The sequence below is a fragment of the Entelurus aequoreus genome, linkage group LG14 (genome assembly GCF_033978785.1).
Source record: "Entelurus aequoreus isolate RoL-2023_Sb linkage group LG14, RoL_Eaeq_v1.1, whole genome shotgun sequence".
Taxonomy (NCBI): domain Eukaryota; kingdom Metazoa; phylum Chordata; class Actinopteri; order Syngnathiformes; family Syngnathidae; genus Entelurus; species Entelurus aequoreus.
The window spans coordinates 40,592,117-40,614,873 of record NC_084744.1 but is presented as its reverse complement, the minus strand read 5'-3'; the positions used below and the strand labels follow the sequence as shown (position 1 = coordinate 40,614,873).

Genomic DNA, 22,757 nt, shown 5'->3' with positions numbered 1-22,757 from the left:
ACATATTGTTCATGTTCAGACACACCAAACATATTCCCTTAGTTTAGATTGAAATAAGATATGAAAATAAATGTTACCACACTATAACAGGGTTGATTTTATCTTTAATGTATAAATCACACATAAAAAAATAGTTTGTGTGTTTTCATACTTCAGTACTGACTTACCACAATCTTCCCCCCCGGTCCCTGACTCTGCACCGTCACCCCCATCCACTGGTTCTCCTTGTTCTCCACTCGGATGTCCTCTTTCGAAGTTGACACATGCAGAAACCAAACCAAGGCATGAACCAAGACGCATGACATGAAGGGAAAATGGACGTATGGCAAATTCTCACCTTCACTGTCAAATAAAACACGCTCGCAGTCAGTGGAATGGCTGAGGTCGCATTTATAGAGACCTCCGGTGATGTTGGCGGTCTGTTTGCCCAAAGATCTGGCTCTGGGGGCGCCAATCAATAACCTGAGGAAATATGGACACATTATTTCTGTCATTAATCACATTTTTTAATTTTGATTAAATACGATAATAACAGTAAATGACTTGCTTGATTGATTGAGACTTTTATCAGTAGATTGCACAGTACAGTACATATTCCGTACAATTGACCACTAAATGGTAACACTCCAATAAGTTTTTCAACTTGTTTAAGTCGGGGTCCACGTTAATCAATTCATGGTAATTCATTGCTTGCAAATGATCAAATTAACTTAAAAAAAGCCCCCGATATTTTGACATAAATGCAATTTTATTGGGAGAAAAAAAATATTTATTTGATCAAAACTTGGTAACGGTTTTATCTAAAGTCCCATTTAGCGGTTATTTGAAGTGAAATGTGTCACCAGTCAGACTCTATGAGACTGTACAACCTTTCAGTGCTCAAAATAGATTACATAAGTAATGCATTTAAAGATAATTGATGTGATTATTTTTTGTGATTAATCGCATGCGTCACCACGTTAACTTTGATAGTCCCAAGAAAAATACGAGAAAATCGTTCCTGATCCCACATGACACTTTTAGACTTTGTCACATTGTTTTCCCGTGGTTTGTCCTTCTGTTTCCCTGCTCCTTCCTGCACACCTGTACCTGGTTGCCAATCAGGATGCTTCATATGCCAGCCCTGTCCTCTGGATCCTTCTTGACTGCACTTAAATGTAGAATATATGTATAATATATTTATATTATTCACAAGTGAATAATGCTGTATAGTATTTATTGTCTATTTATTGTGAGCGAACTGTGGTGCTGAATTTCCCCCAGGGATCAATAAAGTACTTTCTATTCTATTCTATTCTATGGATCATTTTAGCATTTGTTGCTTCTAAGACAATTCAATGAGCACTTTTCCTGCGCATCGTCTCCGGTCTCTGCATTCTGGGGTCACGCCAAAAACCACAGTGCGGGGTTCCGGACAGAAATGTGTCTATAATTGTTTTCTAATTAAAATCGTACCTTTTTGTCTAGTCCAGCAAAATGCGGCACGCAACTCGTATGTTTTTGGTCCACGACAAAAAAATTTAACAGTCAACATCAGAACATTTAAAAATACATTTCAGGGGCAGAAAAAATTCAAAAGTTAGCAATCTGCGATGACAACAGTGCAGCACGTTTCTGTTATTTTGAAAAACACTTCCATAATATTCAGTATAGCCAAGCATAGCATAATATGTTGATCTGAGGTTGCGGAATAAATGTATTAGACCAGTGTTTTTCAACCACTGTGCCGCGGCACATTAGTGTGCCATGAGATACAGTCTGGTGTGCCGTGGGAGATTATGTAATTTCAACTATTTGGGTTAAAAATATTTTTTGCAAACCAGTAATTATAGTCTACAAAAGATGTGTTGTTGTTGAAAGTCGGTGCTGTCTAGATCTCAGCAGAGTAACTGTGTAATACTCTTCCATATCAGTAGGTGGCAGCAAGTAGCTAATTGCTTTGTAGATGTGGGAAACAGGCAGCGTGCAGGTAAAAAGGTATCTAATGCTTAAACCAAAAATAAACAGAAGGTGAGTGCCCCTAAGAAAAGGCATTGAAGCTTAGGGAAGGCTATGCAGAACGAAACTAAAACTGAACTGGCTCCAAAGTAAACAAAAACAGAATGCTGGACCACAGCAAAGACTTACTGTGGAGCAAAGACGGCGTCCACAATGTACATCCATACATTTTTTTTGTGAATTGTTTTTGTTTGCGGATGACTCTGCCCTGCTGGTATCCGACAAGGACAAGTCACAGGTGGAGAAAATCCTCAGTGCTGAACTCTGTAGAACTCGCACCTGGCTCGCTGACAACAAGCTATCCATACACTTGGGTAAAACGGAATCCATCCTGTTTGGGTCCCACATCAACCTTAAGAAAGTCAATGACTTCACTATAAAAGTGGGTGACATTGTTATCACCAGGAAAGATGAGGTCACCTACCTAGGTTCCATTCTAGAGGCTAACCTTTCCTGTGATAAAATGGCAACCAAGGTAATCAAAAAGGTTAACCAACGAACGAGATTTCTCTACAGAATCTCCTCTCTGGTCAACAAAAGCACCATGAGGATTCTGGCGGGAACTCTCGTTCAACCCTTTTCGATTACGCATGCACCTCCTGGTACCCTAGCACCTCCAAAACCCTCAAATCTAAACTCCAAACATCCCAGAACAAGCTAGTCAGGTTACTTCGAGACCTCCACCCCAGATCACACCTCACTCCTACCCACTTCTCCAAAGTGGGCTGGCTCAAGGTGGAGGACAGAGTTAAACAACTTGCACTGAGCCTAGTCTATAAAATCCACTACACCTCCCTGATACCGAAGTACATGTCAAACTACTTCCTTAACGTAAATGACCGCCATAACCACAACACCAGGGGGAGCTCCACTAACCACGTTAAACCCAGATTCCGAACTAACAAAGGTCTTAACTCTTTCTATGCCACATCAATGTGGAATGTGCTCCCAACAGGTATAAAAGAAAGGGCATCTCTATCCTCCTTCAAAACCGCAATAAAAGTTCACCTCCAGGCAGCTACAACCCTAAACTAACACCCTCCCCGAATGGCTAATAATCAAATGTAAACAATCAAATGCAGATACTTTTTCTTATGCCTTCTGATCTCTCTCTCTCTCTCTCTCTCTCTCTCTCTCTCTCTCTCTCTCTCTCTCTCTCTCTCTCTCTCTCTCTGTCTATGTCCACTACTCTTTTCGACCACGGATGTGGTCGAAAAGACGATGGTGTTTAACCACATCCTACTCAGAAAACACATGGCAGTCTTAGTTACCGACAACAATTCATACTCACTAAAAATATTATCTTTCTGCAGCAATTTCAGCATTGTTTGAATACATTGGTGCTCCAAGCAGAATTATGTTTGGAGGCCCCCGCTCCAGTACACTTTTTTCACAAATGTTCATTAATGTGAAACAATTTTTATACATTTTTAAACAAATGATAATGAATTTAATGCATGTTTTGTTTTAAAACAAAATAAGGAAATATGGATTAAATAAAATTATGTTTTTATGTTATTATTATGTATAATGAATTTATGTTTTTAGTGCAAAATAACAACTCTAGCACAACTACAACCTGGGGTCGAACCCGGTAAGACTGCCCAACAATATCAGGTGAAATTCGCCATTATAATCTTATCAGTGACGGGTTTAGGAATCCGTTTTTTACAATTTCATATGAAGAGCATCCTGTTTTTCTTTGATTGACATTGTGCTTCTTTACTCTACAGTTAGCGCACACACACACACACACACACACACACACACACACACACACACACACACACACACACACATATATATATATATATATATATATATATATATATATATATATATATATATATATATATATATATATATATATATATATATATATATATATATATATATATATATATATATATATCAGTGCGGTGAGGTTCATGGCTGGTGAGGCACTGACTTCATCACAGTCAGATTTACAAACATATGAACCCTAAAGAGTATCTTATTCACCATTTGATTGGCAGCAGTTAACGGGTTATGTTTAAAAGCTCATACCAGCATTCTTCCCTGCTTGGCACTCAGCATCAAAGGTTGGAATTGGGGGTTAAATCACCAAAAATTATTCCCGGGCGCGGCGCCGCTGCTGCCCACTGCTCCCCTCATCTCCCAGGGGGTGATCAAGGGGATGGGTCAAATGCAGAGGACAAATTTCACCACACCTAGTGTGTGTGTGACAATCATTGGTACTTTAACTTAACTTTAACTTTACACATACAAACTGTAGCACACAAAAAAGCACATTTAATAAAAAAAAACTTTATTATGGTCTTACCTTTACTTATAAATGAAGTCCATGCACCGCTTTCTTCAGTTTTAAAAGTCTCTCTGTCTCGATGGAGATCTTCCTTTAATTATTACCTCCTGCTTTGATTGAAAGTCCAGTTTAGAAAACGGTTTTATTTTAGATATGTAATCCTCCATGTTAAAAGTCCATGCGAGAGGATAAACGATCGCTGCTAACTGTTGCTGCTTGTTGTCACTTATTCTGCAGCCGAGTAGTGGCAAGAATGAGCCCTGGGATCACTAGTGCCCTCTACCACCATGAGGCGGGATTACTGCGAGCCTCACCCAGTGCGTCTTCGCAGCAGTTTTATGATTGCTCAGCACAAGAAATACGTTACACACATACAGTTGTTGACAAAATACACTGTACATTATATACCTCAGCTAACTAAACTATGGAAATGTATAATATAATTCATATAGCATTACGGTCTCACTGCACAGCAGGCCAGCAGTTAGCCGAGTCATTGCGCAATCCATGGTGAGGCTCAACTGGCTGGTGACTCACCGCAAGTCTCTTCTCAGTATTTGAACGGCAAATGTGAAAATTCTGCGATTTTGAATAAAAATAATCTAAAACTGGTAAAGTTAAATGGAAAATAACTTTATAGTATAATCACTGGATACATATAACAATTAATTTTTTTTTTTTTCCTTTTACATTTTTTTTCTTTCATTATGGCACGTGAGGCCCCGCCTCACCTGCCTCCCCTGACTGCACGTCACTGATATATATATAGTCGTGGTCAAAAGTGTACCAGTGGCGTGCAGTCACTAGAGGCAGGGGAGGCGGGGCCTCACCTGCCATCATGGAAAGAAAAAAAATGTAAAAAGAAAAAAAAAATTATTCAATTGTTATATGTATCCAGTGATTATACTAAAGTTATTTTCCATTTAACTTCACCAGTTTTAGATTATTTTTATTTTTATTTTCACATTTGCCGTTCAAATACTGAAAAGAGACGGTGCGGTGATCAGCAGCCAGTTGAGGCACGTCACTGATTTGTGCCTCAACATGGATTGTGCGCAATGACTCGGCTAACTGCTGAGCTGCTGTGCAGTGAGACTGTATTGCTATATGAATTATATCAGCTAACTAAACTATGGCATAGTTTAGTTAGCTGAGGTATATAATGTACAGTGTATTTTGTCAACAACTGTATGTGTGTAATGTATTTCTTGTGCTGAGCATTCATAAAACTGCTGCAAAAAACGTACTGTCTGAGGCTCGCAGTAATCCGGCCTCCTGGTGGTAGAGGGCGGTAGTGATCCCAGAGATCATTCCCCGGCCGCAGAAGAAAAAAAAAAAAAAGTTTGCAAGTCAATTAGTGCAGCGATTGTTTATTTCCTCTCGCCTGGACTTTTATTAAAAACATGGATACATATGTAAATACATATGTAAAATAAAACAAGTTTTCTAAACTGGACTTTCAATCGAAGCAGGAGGTAATAATTAAAGGTAGACCAACGCCGGAGCTAAAAGGTTTGTTTTTGACTTCGGGACAGAAGACCCGTTCTTTTCAAACGGCGTGGTACACACGCAAAGGCTGGCTGTGTGGATGTCCAGCAAGAAAGGTAAGACCATAATAATGTTTTTTTTTATTAAATGTGCTTTTTTGTGTGCTACAGTTGTGTAAAGAATGCTGGTATGAGCTTTTAAACATAACCCGTTAACTGCTGCCAATCACATGGTGAATAAGATACTATTTAGGGTTCATATGTTTGTAAATCTGACTGTGATGATGCAGTGCCTCACCAGACATTAACCTCACCGCACGCCACTGAAGTGTACATATACTTGTAAAGAACATAATGTCATGGCTGTCTTGTGTTTCCAATCATTTCTACAACTCTTATTTTCTTGTGATAGAGTGATTGGAGCACATACTTGTTGGTCACAAAAAAACATTCATGAAGTTTGGTTCTTTTATGAATTTATCATGGGTCTACTAAAAATGTGAGCAAATCTGCTGGGTCAAAAGTATACATACTGCAATGTTAATATTTGCTTACATGTCCCTTGGCAAGTTTCACTGCAATAAGGTGCTTTTAGTAGCCATCCACAAGCTTCTGCTTGGATTTTTGACCATTCCTCTTGACTAAATTGGTGCAGTTCAGCTAAATGTGTTGGTTTTCTGACATGGACTTGTTTCTTCAGCATTGTCCACGCTTTGGGAAGGTCATTCTAAATCCTTCATTCTAGCCTGATTTAGCCATTCCTTGACCACTTTTGATGTGTGTTTGGGGTCTGACATCACATGGACAAAGATAAGACCAAACCTGCCATGACAATCAGAGGCAAGATAGGGCGGGTCATCAAACCAGGAAGGGAAATCACAACAGCCTCACATCTCCCACATGAGGACGAGGGATTGTTCTTTTAGCGATGTAAACCCACACTGCGTCTACTTGCCCACATTTAGACAAATGTATGCATTTGGATAAAGCAATGCCCCAAACATTCATTTGTAGTTCTTTACTTTGTAAGTGCAAATCATGGAAGACGTGGAACACACATGAAGGTGAGTTGACTTCAAAGTTTTGCTGCACATAACTATTATCAACTGCTCCCAAACAACACAAGTCATTGTATTTATGTCAGGATCCAGATAGATGCTGTTGTTATTTACTGTAGGCAGAGAACATGAAGAACAACAGTGAGGTGTGGGGACCCTCAGAGGGAGTTTTAGGGTGTCCCCAGCTAATGCCAGATAGTTAATAGTAATGGACCCCTTATTATTAGTTCCATATGTACACTCTCAGTTACATAACAATTACTACCTACATAATAACCTCAAATGTAGGAGTTGGGGAGGAATTTTCATTTTGTTTGACTCAGTCAGAAAAATATATTTGCTTTAAATATGTTCAGTTTTATTGATTTCCCTTCATGTAAAGAAGGATTTTGTTAATGTCTCTTTTTGCCATTGTGGTTTCTTTTAAAACAGCATTTTTTCCTTTGCTGAAAAGTCCCCATTGGGGTATATATTATGCTGTTTATTTATCATTATTATTGTTGCACTGCCTTTTAACCCAGAGATGGGTAGGTTGTGAGTTCAAACCCCGGCCGAGTCATACCAAAGACTATAAAAATGGGAGCCATTACCTCCCTGCTTGGCACTCAGCATCAAGGCTTGGAATTGGGGGTTAAATCAACAAAAAGTATTCCCTTGTTCACCTCACCTCCCAGGGTGTGAACAAGGGTGATGGGTCAAATGCACAGAAAAATGTTGCCACACCTATGTGTGTGTGACAATCATTGCTACTTTAACTTAATTTAATTAGTTTCCTGTGTTTTCTCCACTCATTTTGTACATGGTATACGCAATTTAAACAACATTTAAAACTAGAACATTTGGATGGGCCTGCTATCTGTGCCCTAGACCTCTGGCCGAGGGTCGCCGGAAGCTGCCGTGCTTTTAGTGTCTGAATCTGTGAGTTTTAGGTGTAACTGTACGAAAAGAGCTACATAGCTAGCCTAAAAAATTTGCATGCGCTCATTAAAATGCTAACACTTAGCATGTGTGCTAACGATGGCATGTTAACAGTTAGCATGTCTCTCTTGGGGCGGTATAGCTCGGTTGGTAGAATGGCCGTGCCAGCAACTTGAGGGTTCCAGGTTCGATCCCCGCTTCCGCCACCCTAGTCACTGCCGTTGTGTCCTTGGGCAACAACACTTTACCTACCTGCTCCCAGTGCCACCCACACTGCTTTAAATGTAACTTAGATATTGGGATTCACTATGTAAAGTGCTTTGAGTCACTAGAGAAAAGCGCTATATAAATATAATTCACTTCACTTCACATATCAAGTAATATGGCTGTAAGGTGTATGGCTGTGGAAATAGAAAAACAATTAAAATATTAGATGAAAAAGTTAGCATGCTTAAGTTAGCTTGCTAGCATGCTATTGTTTTCATGCTAACCGTTAACAAGTGTCACATAGCAAGTTATATGACTATGGGGTGGACGGTAGTAAAATTAGCTCAAAATTTTTGCATACTAAGAGTTAGCATGCTAGCATGCTATCGTGTTGGTCACTACTGCCTAGTTCAGGGGTCACCAACCTTTTTGAAACCAAGGGCTACTTCTTGGGTACTGATTAATGCGAAGGGCTACCAGTTAGATACACACTTAAATAAATTGCCAGAAGTAGCCAATTTGCTCAATTTACCTTCAACTCTGTTATTATTAATAATTAATGATATTTATCTTTGTGGAAACACTGATCATCTTAATGATTTCTCACAATAAATATATATAGAAACAGATAAATATCAATATGCAACACTTTATTTTTATATTTTCTCTAAGTGCACATTTTTCAAATTGAACATTTTCAAATGATCACTTCTAAGACAGTCTTGTGAAATCACAATATCCCATTTTAACTAGCTAGCCACTAGCATTTTTTAACAAATCATGAATTACTTTGCACCATGTTTGTACAAATAATAACTCATGTAAAATACAAAAGTAAACTCTCAAATTTTTAAATCATGTCACACTTTGAACTGGACACCAAATCTGTTATCTGTTTCTTTGTCAGTTAGTGGGAAGCCTGGCATTGCATGCTGTTAACTAGTGTGTTGTACTCTGGTGTGTAACTTGACACTGCAACTCTGAGTGAGTCTTGCAGATGTGCATCAGTGAGGCGTGTTCTGTGTTTGTTCTTGATGAAGTTCATGTCAGAAAAGGCTGATTCACAAAGATAAGATTTTTCCTCATTGTTTGCGGAACCTTCTTAATCTTTTGGACATATTTTCACAGCAATCTGGCCTTAAGCTTAATTATGATAAATGTAAAATGTTAAGGATCGGAAATCTAAAGGGAACGTCCTTTCGAATGGAATGCAAAGTGCCTGTTTTGTGGACAGATGGACCAGTTAACATACTTGGTGTTGTTGTCCCAGAAAATCTGGAAGATCTAGGCTCAGTAAATTATGATAATCGACTAAGAAAGCTGGACAAAATTATGCAATTATGGAAAGGGAAATCCCTAACCTTGTATGGTAAAATGTCTATTGCCAACTCGTTAATTATTCCTCAATTTATTTATTTTTTTTTGTCATTACCAGCTCCATCACAAAACTTTTTTAAGATTTATGAGCGGAGGGTCTTCGATTTTGTCTGGAACGGCAAACCAGAAAAGATTAAAAGAAAGGTTTTGTACAAAGAGTATGAATATGGGGGCCTGAAACTTCTCAACCTTGAAGCTATGTGTCTGTCTTTAAAAGCATCAATTGTTCCAAAGATGTATTTAAACATTGAGTGGTACACAAATGTCCTGTTGGACAAAAAACATGTACTGTATCAAAAGAAATTGTATCCTTTTTTACAAGTGATCCCCTCCCAGAGAGTCTGCTGGGAAACATGGCGGGGTTCATAAAGGAAACAATCCACTCATAGTGGTGTTTTCAATTTTATGTGCCAGAAAAAAGAGACGATATTTTGCAGCAGTTAATATGGATGAACTCTAATATTGTAATAGATGGAAAGCCTTTCTTTTGGAAAAATATGTTTGAAAGAGGAATCATTTTTGTCAATGATATTATCAATGAGAATGGTAAAATTATGAAGTATGATGAATTTAGAGCTATGTATGGTGATGCTTGCTCAAGCTTTTCATTTTATCAACTAACTGGAGTAATTGGGAAAAGATGGAAACAAATAATTAATTATGGAACTACTAAATTATTAGTTTGTAAACCTCTAATAAGAAATTCTAGTTGGCAAAAAGGAACTAAAATAAATAGAAAAATATATAATTTCTATTTAATAAAGAAATCTTTGAAGGCTGCCTCATACAACACAAATGGAAAATGGGAGGACTTTTTTGACTGCCCGTTGCCATGGGATGCCATATTCAAACTAATCTATAAAACCACTATCGATGTGCAAAATCGTTATTTTCAAATTAAAATTATTTATAACTTCTTACCCACAGGGAAAATGTTAAAATTATGGAATATGACAGATTCAGATGATTGCCGATTTTGTTGTCAGGAGCCTGAATCCACCCTGCATTTGTTTTGGTATTGTCATATTGTGTCTTTGTTTTGGGTGGAAGTTGAAAAAATGTGTTTAAGGATTGGTTTGTTTATGAAGCTTAATGTGGTTTCTGTTATTTTAGGAGAGTTCATTGACAATCATGATTTAGTCAATTTAATTATAGTACTCGGTAAAATGTTTATTTTTAAGGCCAAAAACAGATATTCACTTAGTATTACTTTCTTTAAAACATTTATTCAGTATTTTCTAACTTTAGAAAGTTACATGGTTGAAAACGATAATGATGCCAAAAAACATTAAAAAAAAGATGAGAAGTCCTCAAAGGCTTATTTTGAAAGTATAATTATGTTTATAGATTATATGATATCTGTTGTTGTGTTCCCTAATTTGAGTGACCTGGACATAATCTGGACTGTACATAAATGCTTATTTTGAAAATGTAATTTTGTTTATAAATTATATGCAATCTGTTGTGTTCCCTAATTTTTTTCTGTGTACATGAATGAAGGTGTGTGTTGCTGAGTCCGACTTGGACATTATCTGGACTGGGCCTGGTTTAAAAAACCCTTTAAACAAATCTAATTTCATTGACAACCTGGTCTGTTGAAGATAAGGCCCTTTTTTAAAAAATAAAATAAAATAAGATAAATAAATAAAAACATTTTCTTGGATAAAAAAGAAAGTAAAACAATATAAAAATAATTACATAAAAAATAGTAATTAATGAAAATGTTAGTGGACCAGCAGCCTATACAATCATGTGTGCTTCAGGGACTGTGTCCCTTGCAGATGTGTTGTCTATGTTGTGGAAACCAGAATATTGGTAGCAGAAAGAAATAACCCCTTTTGTGTGAGTGAGTGTGCATGGGGGAGGTTGTTTGGGTCCTTTATGAACCCCGCCATGTTTCCCAGCAGACTCTCTGGGAGGGGATCACTTGTAAAAAAGGATACAATTTCTTTTGATACAGTACATGTTTTTTGTCCAACAGGACATTTGTGTACCACTCAATGTTTAAATACATATTTGGAACAATTGATGCTTTTAAAGACAGACACATAGCTTCAAGGTTGAGAAGTTTCAGGCCCCCATATTCATACTCTTTGTACAAAACCTTTCTTTTAATCTTTTCTGGTTTGCCGTTCCAGACAAAATCGAAGACCCTCCGCTCATAAATCTTAAAAAAGTTTTGTAAAGGAGCTGGTAATGACAAAAAAAAATAAATAAATTGAGGAATAATTAACGAGTTGGCAATAGACATTTTACCATACAAGGTTAGGGATTTCCCTTTCCATAATTGCATAATTTTGTCCAGCTTTCTTAGTCGATTATCATAATTTACTGAGCCTAGATCTTCCAGATTTTCTGGGACAACAACACCAAGTATGTTATCTGGTCCATCTGTCCACAAAACAGGCACTTTGCATTCCATTCGAAAGGACGTTCCCTTTAGATTTCCGATCCTTAACATTTTACATTTATCATAATTAAGCTTAAGGCCAGATTGCTGTGAAAATATGTCCAAAAGATTAAGAAGGTTCCGCAAACAATGAGGAAAAATCTTATCTTTGTGAATCAGCCTTTTCTGACATGAACTTCATCAAGAACAAACACAGAACACGCCTCACTGATGCACATCTGCAAGACTCACTCAGAGTTGCAGTGTCAAGTTACACACCAGAGTACAACACACTAGTTAACAGCATGCAATGCCAGGCTTCCCACTAACTGACAAAGAAACAGATAACAGATTTGGTGTCCAGTTCAAAGTGTGACATGATTTAAAAATTTGAGAGTTTACTTTTGTATTTTACATGAGTTATTATTTGTACAAACATGGTGCAAAGTAATTCATGATTTGTTAAAAAATGCTAGTGGCTAGCTAGTTAAAATGGGATATTGTGATTTCACAAGACTGTTTTAGAAGTGATCATTTGAAAATGTTCAATTTGAAAAATGTGCACTTAGAGAAAATATAAAAATAAAGTGTTGCATGTTGATATTTATCTGTTTCTATATATATTTATTGTGAGAAATCATTAAGATGATCAGTGTTTCCACAAAGATAAATATCATTAATTATTAATAATAACAGAGTTGAAGGTAAATTGAGCAAATTGGCTACTTCTGGCAATTTATTTAAGTGTGTATCTAACTGGTAGCCCTTCGCATTAATCAGTACCCAAGAAGTAGCCCTTGGTTTCAAAAAGGTTGGTGACCCCTGAGCTAGAACTAGCCAGCGCCAGGCTGGATAATCCCTGCACACATAGCAATTCTCTTAGAATAATATACAACTCACATAATGTTTTTTCTGCGTCAGAGGTGGACATGCATTTTACTGAGGTGGCAAACAATCTAAAAATTCCTGTCATATCAATTCCTAGATATGGTCGAAATTATTTAAAGTGCACTACGCATAATAAACGTAACATTATTAATATTGCTACTACGGATTCTTTCAACAAAAACTCCTCAAAACAGCCCACTACCTATAATATGGGCTTTTTAAACATAAGGTCATTGTCTTCCAAAACGTTTTTAGTTAATGAAGTCATTAGAGACAACAATCTTGATGTCGTTGGTCTAGTCGAGACCTGGCTCAAACCAGACAAATTTTTTGCGCTGGGTGAGGCGTCTCCTCCTGGCTATACGGGAACGCATATTGCCCGTCCCATTAAAAGGGGTAGGGGTGTTGCACTAATATACAACAAAAACTTTAGCCTTACCTCGGACCTAAATAATAAATATAACTCGTTTGAGGTGCTTACTGTGAGGTTTGTCACACCGCTGCCTCTGCACCTGGCTGTCATCTACCGCCCCCCAGGGCCCTATTCGGACTTTATCAATGAATTTTCAGAGTTCGTTGCTGATCTAGTGAAGCACGCCGACAATATAATCATAATGGGAGACTTTAACATCCATATGAATACCCCATCGGACCCTCCATGCGTGGCGCTCCAGACTATAATTGATAGCTGTGGTCTTACACAAATAATAAATGAACCCACGTATCGCAACGGTAATACGATAGATCTAGTGCTTGTCAGGGGTGTCACCACCTCCAAAGTTACGATACTCCCGTACACTAAAGTAATGTCCGATCATTACCTTATAAAATTCGAAGTTCTGACTCATTGTCAACAAACTAATAATAATAATAATAACTACTATAGCAGCCGCAACATTAATGCTGCCACAATGACGACTCTTACTGACCTACTGCCTTCGGTAATGGCACCATTCCCAAATTATGTGGGCTCTATTGATAACCTCACTAACAACTTTAACGACGCCCTGCGCGACACCATTGGTAGTGTAGCACCGCTAAAGCTAAAAAGGGCCCCTAAAAGGCGTACCCCTTGGTTTACAGAAGAAACTAAAGCCCAGAAATTATCATGTAGAAAGCTGGAACGCAAATGGCGTGCGACTAAACTTTAGGTTTTCCATCAAGCATGGAAGGATAGTTTAATAACTTATAAACGCATGCTTACCTCAGCTAAAGCTAAATATTACTCAAATCTCATCCACCTCAACAAAAATTATCCTAAATTTTTGTTTAGTACAGTAGCATCGCTAACCCAATATGGGACTCCTCCCAGTAGCTCCACCCACTCAGCAGATGACTTTATGAATTTCTTTAATAAGACAATTTAAGTCATTAGAAAAGAGATTAAAGACAATGCATCTCAGCTACAACTGGGTTCTATTAACACTAATACGACTGTATATACGACGGACACTGCCCTCCAAAATAGTTTCTCCCTCTTTGATGAAATAACATTGGAGGGATTGTTAAAATGTGTAAATGGGACAAAACAAACAACATGTTTACTTGACCCAATTCCTGGGAAACTTATCAAGGAGCTTTTTGTTTTATTAGGTCCATCAGTGTTAAATATTATAAACTTATCACTTTCCTCTGGTACTGTTCTCCTAGCATTCAAAAAAGCGGTTATTCATCCTCTACTCAAAAGACCTAACCTCGATCCTGACCTCATGGTAAACTACCGGCCGGTGTCCCACCTTCCGTTTATCTCGAAAATCCTCGAAAAAATTGTCGCACAGCAGCTAAATGAGCACTTAGCGTCTAACAATCTCTGTGAACCTTTTCAATCCGGTTTCAGGGCAAATCACTCTACGGAGAAAGCCCTCGCAACAATTACTAATGATCTATTGCTAACGATGGATTCTGATGCGTCATCTATGTTGCTGCTTCTTGATCTTAGCGCCGCTTTCGATACTGTTGATCATAATATTTTATTAGAGCGTATCAAAACGCGTATTGGGATGTCAGACTTAGCCTTGTCTTGGTTTAACTCTTATCTTACTGACAGGATGCAGTGTGTCTCCTATAACAATGTGACCTCGGACTATGTTAAGGTAACGTGCGGAGTTCCCCAGGGTTCGGTTCTTGGCCCTGCACTCTTTAGTATTTACATGCTGCCGCTAGGTGACATCATACGCAAATACGGTGTTAGCTTTCACTGATATGCGGATGACACCCAACTCTACATGCCCCTAAAGCTGACCAACACGCCGGATTGTAGTCAGCTGGAGGCGTGTCTTAATGAAATTAAACAATGGATGCCCGCTAACTTTTTGCAACTCAACGCTAAGAAAACGGAAATGCTGATTATCGGTCCTGCTCAACACCGACATCTATTTAATAATACCACCTTAACATTTGACAACCAAACAATTAAACAAGGCGACTCGGTAAAGAATCTAGGTATTATCTTCGACCCAACTCTCTCGTTTGAGTCACACATTAAGAGTGTTACTAAAACGGCCTTCTTTCATCTCCGTAATATCGCTAAAATTCGTTCCATTTTGTCCACAAACGATGCTGAGATCATTATCCATGCGTTCGTTACATCTCGTCTCGATTACTGTAACGTTTTATTTTCGGGCCTCCCTATGTCTAGCATTAAAAGATTACAGATGGTACAAAATGCGGCTGCTAGACTTTTGACAAAAACAAGAAAGTTTGATCATATTACGCCTATACTGGCTCACTTGCGCTGGCTTCCTGTGCACCTAAGATGAGACTTTAAGGTTTTACTACTTACGTATAAAATACTACACGGTCAAGCTCCTGCCTATCTTGCCGATTGTATTGTACCATATGTCCCGGCAAGAAATCTGCGTTCAAAGAACTCCGGCTTATTAGTGATTCCCAGAGCCCAAAAAAAGTCTGCGGGCTATAGAGCGTTTTCTATTCGGGCTCCAATATTATGGAATGCCCTCCCGGTAAAAGTTAGAGATGCTACCTCAGTAGAAGCATTTAAGTCTCATCTTAAAACTCATTTGTATACTCTAGCCTTTAAATAGACTCCCTTTTTAGACCAGTTGATCTGCCGTTTCTTTTCTTTTCTTTTCTACTCTGCTCCGGGGTGGACCGCTAGCCTGTTCATCGGATGGGGACATCTCTACGCTGCTGACCCGTCTCCGCTCGGGATGGTTCCTGCTGGCCCCACCATGGACTGGACTTTCGCTGATGTGTTGGACTTTCACAATATTATGTCAGACCCACTCGACATCCGTTGCTTTCGGTCTCCCCTAGAGGGGGGGGTGGGGGTTACCCACATATGCGGTCCTCTCCAAGGTTTCTCATAGTCATTCACATTGACGTCCCACTGGGGTGAGTTTTCCTTGCCCGTATGTGGGCTCTGTACCGAGGATGTCGTTGTGGCTTGTACAGCCCTTTGAGGCACTTGTGATTTAGGGCTATATAAATAAACATTGATTGATTGATTGAAGGCAACAAGGCAACCACTTGTTACTCTCGGGGTCTCCTAGCTGCTCAGGCATATCATATTGTCTAAAAATACACTTCATTCATATATATATATATATATATATATATATATATATATATATATATATATATATATATATATATATATATATATATATATATATATATATATATATATATACAGCAAAGTCCATTTGGCTGTCATCTGTTTTTAATTATGAGACACAAATGTGTCAAAGTCAGGATTTTTTTGTTCATGCTTGAAATAAGAAATGATTACTTTAAAAAAGCAGTTTTATACTTGTGAGTGTTGATGACACAGCTTTGCAACAGTTGATATTCTAGTTTCAAGCATGTTTTACTCAATATAGGTAATCAAATCTCAGCAACAAGCTGTAATATCTTACTGAGATCATTTAGGACCAAAACACTTAAAACAAGTAAAACACTCTAACATAAAATCTGCTTAGTGAGAAGAATTATCTTATCAGACAGAAAATAAGCAAATATCACCCTTATTTGAGATATTTAATCTTACTTAAATTTCAGTTTTTGCAGTGTTGCGATGACGATATTTACAAGTATTTAGTATTTCTGCGGCGGCCTTTCCTTTACAGCGACTACACTAGAAGTGGTGTCAACACAAGGAAGCTGCAAGTCCACAACGTGGCCACAGACCATCATTTCCTTAAGGGACGGAAAGGAAATCCTCCTCTCTGTTGCAGAGGAACCGTCTATTGACGTTCTTGACCAGCCCTGTGGTTCTTCATTTGCCCAACAAGGGCCCTCCCAGGGAGGTCTGACGTGGGACCCCCGTAGCAAAGTGTGAAGCCTCTGCACAAACAAAAGGCCAGTCACATGCAAATACTAACAGGAGTTCTTACATTTCAGCACCTGTGTTACAACCTGCTGCTGCAAGACCAGAAGTCGGTAAGTGGCAGGGGAAAATGCATTGGCATAATATTCCATCGACAATAATAACGAGGCCCCGGGGGGTCCATCCAGCTTACTGACTAGCTGCCATGCAACATGCTGAGAAGCACGTGAGTGCAACGGTTGTAAAGAAGGTTGACTGCAGAGTTTCTGGGAGAAGTTGTAGAATTTAGCAAGTAACTGAGGGTTAACATTGACATTTGCATGCAACACAGCCATCTGCTACACATGCAAGGCAGCTTTTTGCTCCCCTGCTGTGAATGGAGGCAACATTAAATATACCCACGCGATTCAATTAGAACACATCCAAATAATACGATATTTATTTTATTATTTATTATTTTTGAGCTGCATTACCGTATTTTTCGGACTTAAAATCCTTTAATTTCCTCAAAAATCGACAGTGCGCCTTATAACCCGGCGCGCCTAATGTACGAAATAATTCTGGTTGTGCTTACCGACCTCAAAGGTATTTTATTTGGTACATGGTGTAATGATAAGTGTGACCAGTAGATGGCAGTCACACATAAGATATATGTGTAGACTGCCAGTAAACAACACTAAAATGTTATATGTTGCATTGAAAATATAGAACATTACACACGGTGCTCAAAAATCTATCAAAATGTTTTAGTAGGACTTTGGTAAGCTGTGAAGCCACACCGCTTGATGGAACGCAAATGGCGTGCGACTAAACTTGAGGTTTTCCATCAAGCATGGAGTGATAGTTTAATAACTTATAAACGCATGCTTACCTCAGCTAAAGCTAAATATTACTCAAATCTCATCCACCTCAACAAAAATGATCCTACATTTTTGTTTAGTACAGTAGCATCGCTAACCCAACAAGGGACTCCTCCCAGTAGCTCCACCCACTCAGCAGATGACTTTATGAATTTCTTTAATAAGAAAATTGAAGTCATTAGAAAAGAGATTAAAGACAATGCATCTCAGCTACAACTGGGTTCTATTAACACAGATACAACTGTATATACGACGGACACTGCCCTCCAAAATAGTTTCTCCCTCTTTGATGAAATAACATTGGAGGAATTGTTAAAATGTGTAAATGGGACAAAACAAACAACATGTTTACTTGACCCAATTCCTGGGAAACTTATCAAGGAGCTTTTTGTTTTATTAGGTCCATCAGTGTTAAATATTATAAACTTATCACTTTCCTCTGGCACTGTTCCCCTAGCATTCAAAAAAGCGGTTATTCATCCTCTACTCAAAAGACCTAACCTCGATCCTGACCTCATGGTAAACTACCGGCCGGTGTCCCACCTTCCGTTTATCTCGAAAATCCTCGAAAAAATTGTCGCACAGCAGCTAAATGAGCACTTAGCGTCTAACAATCTCTGTGAACCTTTTCAATCCGGTTTCAGGGCAAATCACTCTACGGAGACAGCCCTCGCAAAAATGACTAATGATCTATTGCTAACGATGGATTCTGATGCGTCATCTATGTTGCTGCTTCTTGATCTTAGCGCCGCTTTCGATACTGTTGATCATAATGTTTTATTAGAGCGTATCAAAACGCGTATTGGGATGTCAGACTTAGCCATGTCTTGGTTTAACTCTTATCTTACTGACAGGATGCAGTGTGTCTCCCATTACAATGTGACCTCGGACTATGTTAAGGTAACGTGCGGAGTTCCCCAGGGTTCGGTTCTTGGCCCTGCACTCTTTAGTATTTACATGCTGCCGCTAGGTGACATCATACGCAAATACGGTGTTAGCTTTCACTGTTATGCTGATGACACCCAACTCTACATGCCCCTAAAGCTGACCAACACGCTGGATTGTAGTCAGCTGGAGGCGTGTCTTAATGAAATTAAACAATGGATGTCCGCTAACTTTTTGCGACTCAACGCTAAGAAAACGGAAATGCTGATTATCGGTCCTGCTCAACACCAACATCTATTTAATAATACCACCTTAACATTTGACAACCAAACAATTAAACAAGGCGACTCGGTAAAGAATCTAGGTATTATCTTCGACCCAACTCTCTCGTTTGAGTCACACATTAAGAGTGTTACTAAAACGGCCTTCTTTCATCTCCGTAAAATATCGCTAAAATTCGTTCCATTTTGTCCACAAACGATGCTGAGATCATTATCCATGCGTTCGTTACATCTCGTCTCGATTACTGTAACGTTTTATTTTCGGGCCTCCCTATGTCTAGCATTAAAAGATTACAGATGGTACAAAATGCGGCTGCTAGACTTTTGACAAAAACAAGAAAGTTTGATCATATTACGCCTATACTGGCTCACCTGCACTGGCTTCCTGTGCACCTAAGATGCGACTTTAAGGTTTTACTACTTACGTATAAAATACTACACGGTCAAGCTCCTGCCTATCTTGCCGATTGTATTGTACCATATGTTCCGGCAAGAAATCTGCGTTCAAAGAACTCCGGCTTATTAGTGATTCCCAGAGCCCAAAAAAAGTCTGCGGGCTATAGAGCGTTTTCTATTCGGGCTCCAATACTATGGAATGCCCTCCCGGTAAAAGTTAGAGATGCTACCTCAGTAGAAGCATTTAAGTCTCATCTTAAAACTCATTTGTATACTCTAGCCTTTAAATGGACTCCCTTTTTAGACCAGTTGATCTGCCGTTTCTTTTCTTTTCTTTTCTACTCTGCTCCGGGGTGGACCGCTAGCCTGTTCATCGGATGGGGACATCTCTACGCTGCTGACCCGTCTCCGCTCGGGATGGTTCCTGCTGGCCCCACCATGGACTGGACTTTCGCTGATGTGTTGGACTTTCACAATATTATGTCAGACCCACTCGACATCCATTGCTTTCGGTCTCCCCTAGAGGGGGGGGGGGGGGGGGTCCTCTCATATGTGGTCCTCTCCAAGGTTTCTCATAGTCATTCACATTGACGTCCCACTGGGGTGAGTTTTCCTTGCCCGTATGTGGGCTCTGTACCGAGGATGTCGTTGTGGCTTGTACAGCCCTTTGAGACACTTGTGATTTAGGGCTATACAAATAAACATTGATTGATTGATTGATTGATTGTACTGTGCTTCAACATAAGAGTATTATTATGCTGTGTGTATAAGGTAAGACATATTATCTGGCGTTTTGTTTCGCAATATTATGCAAAAGCAACATTTATTTCCTTCTGGTACTTGCTGATGTATATTTGGGATCTGCATAAGTGCTGAAAATTTGCGCGCGTCCGCCTTTGTAGTCAATAAGCTTCTTCTTCTCTATCTTTTGTTCTGGGGCGTAAAGTCCTAACTTATATATGTCAGTAGACTTGCTACGAAAGGGCTAAAACATAATATTAAATATACCGTATTACGGAATAATTCTGGTTGTGCTTACCGACCAAAAAGTCATTTTATTTGATACATGGTGTAATGATAAGTGTGACCAGTAGATGGCAGTTACACATAAGAGATACGTGTAGACAGCAATATGACGCCAGTAAACAACACCAACACTTGAAATGTTCCATTGAGAATATAGAACGTTACACACGGCGCTCAAAAGGGCATCTCTATCCTCCTTCAAAACCGCTATAAAAGTTCACCTCCAGGCAGCTACAACCCTAAACTAACACCCTCCCCGGATTGCTAATAATCAAATGTAAACAATCAAATGCAGATTCTTTTTCTTATGCCTTCTGATCTCTCTCTCTCTCTCTCTCTCTCTCTCTCTCTCTCTCTCTCTCTCTATGTCCACTACTTGATGTCCATATCCCCCCACCCCACCCCCCCTCCACACTCCTGATTGTAAATAATGTAAATAATTCAATGTGATTATCTTGTGTGATGACTGTATTATGATGATAGTATATATGATAGTATATATCTGTATCATGAATCAATTTAAGTGGACCCCGACTTAAACAAGTTGAAAAACTTATTCGGGTGTTACCATTTAGTGGTCAATTGTACGGAATATGTACTTCACTGTGCAACCTACTAATAAAAGTCTCAATCAATCAATCAATCAATCAAAAATCTGTCAAAATGTTTCAGTAGGACTTTGGTAAGCTATGAAGCCGCACCGCTTGATGGATTGGCGAAGCATTACCGCTACCATAGTCAGACGTACTGTGCTTCAACATATGGCACCCATGAGTAGACATATTATCTGGCGTTTTGTTTCGCAATATTATGTAAAACCAACTTTTCTTACCTTCTGGTACTTGCTGATGTGTATTTGGGATCTGCATAGGTCCTGAAAATCCGCCTTTGTAGTCAATAAGCGTCTTCTTTTTCTCTATCTTTTTGTTCTGGGGTGTAAAGTCCTAACTTATATATGTCAGTAGACTTGCTATGAAAGTGCTAAAACATAATATTAAATATACTGTATTTTTCGGACTAATCCTAAATCCTTTCATTTTCTCAAAACTCGACAGTGCGCCTTGTAACCCGGCGCGCCTAAGTACGGCATAAATCTGCTTGTGCTTGCCGACCTTGAAGCTATTTTATTTGGTACATAAGCTTGACCAGTAGATGGCAGTCACACATAAGAAATATGTGTACACTGCAATATGATGGCAGTAAATGACACCAAAACTTGAAATGTTACATTGAGAATTTGTAACGTAACACACTGCACTCAAAAAGCTATGAAGCTTCACCGCTTGATGGATTGTCGGCACGTTACGGTTACAGTAGTCAGACGTACTGTGCTTCAACATAGGAGTATTATTATGGTGTGTGAATAAGGACCGCAAAATGGCACCTATAAGCAGACATTTTATCGGGCGTTTTGTCTCGCAATATCATGCAAAAGCAAAATTTCTTACCATCTGGTACCTGCTGATCTGTATTTGGGATCTGCATAAGTCCTGAAAATGTGCGCGCGTCCACCTTTGTAGTCGATAAGCTTCTTCTTTTTCTCTATCTTCTTGTTATGTGACATTCATCCTCCACTGTTGCCATTTCTAATATAAAGTAGTGTAAAGTTCTTACTTATATCTGTCAGTAAACTCACCATGAAAGCACTAAAACATACCGGTGTAGTGAGTTTACATTATTCACCCAAGGAACTTTACTTATTAGAGAGTTCCGGTCACGGGACACATTTCGGGCGTTGTTGTTGCACTAGTGAGCCACAGATGAGGAGATGCTGCTCCGTTATTGATTGAAGTAAAGTCTGAATGTCATTAAAACAGTTAGCGCCATCTTTTGACACTTCTTCCACTCCCGTCCTTGTACGCTACACCGCTACAGCAAAGATGACGGGGAGAAGACGCTGTCCAAGTGGAGGCACGTAAATAAGAGCGCCCACAAAACGGTGCATCATGAAGAGACTGTCAGAAAGTGACTTGAAGATGATGTGTAAAACATCATCTATGCAACATTTTGACCAAATAACCACCATCACATGTTATGTAGAACACAAGGAAGTCTTTTACATTTAGAAAATAATCATAATAATATGACTCCTTTAATGCGCCTTATAATCCAGGTGCGCCCCATGGTCGGAAAAATATGGTACTTTAAAATGATGTTGTTATTGTCATATATCATGCTGTTTCTAACTTTCCCGTTACTAATATAAATGAAGCCAATTTGATCATGCCATGTGCACGGCAGACACACACAAAGAGCAGGCATGAAGTGCCATCATGTCTGTCACTGCAGCAGAAGTGTGAACACACAGTGGCTGCACACAACGACCTCACTGGGCTTTGTTAACAGATGTGCAACAGTGGCGCCACAGCTGTGTGTGGCAGCTGTTCTCACACA

General features: G+C 39.0%; 1 protein-coding gene across 2 annotated transcripts in view; it reads right to left on the bottom strand.

Annotated features, from left to right (window-relative positions):
* itga6a (integrin, alpha 6a) overlaps positions 1–22,757 on the bottom strand; it is a 95,624-nt gene that overhangs the window by 58,443 nt on the left and 14,424 nt on the right. For both annotated transcript variants that reach the window (XM_062069897.1, XM_062069899.1), the window contains exons 2-3: positions 338–462; positions 168–247 (exon numbers count right to left, since the gene is read on the bottom strand). In XM_062069897.1, coding sequence (XP_061925881.1) covers positions 168–247; positions 338–462 — 205 coding nt within the window. The remainder of the gene's footprint in view (positions 1–167; positions 248–337; positions 463–22,757) is intronic.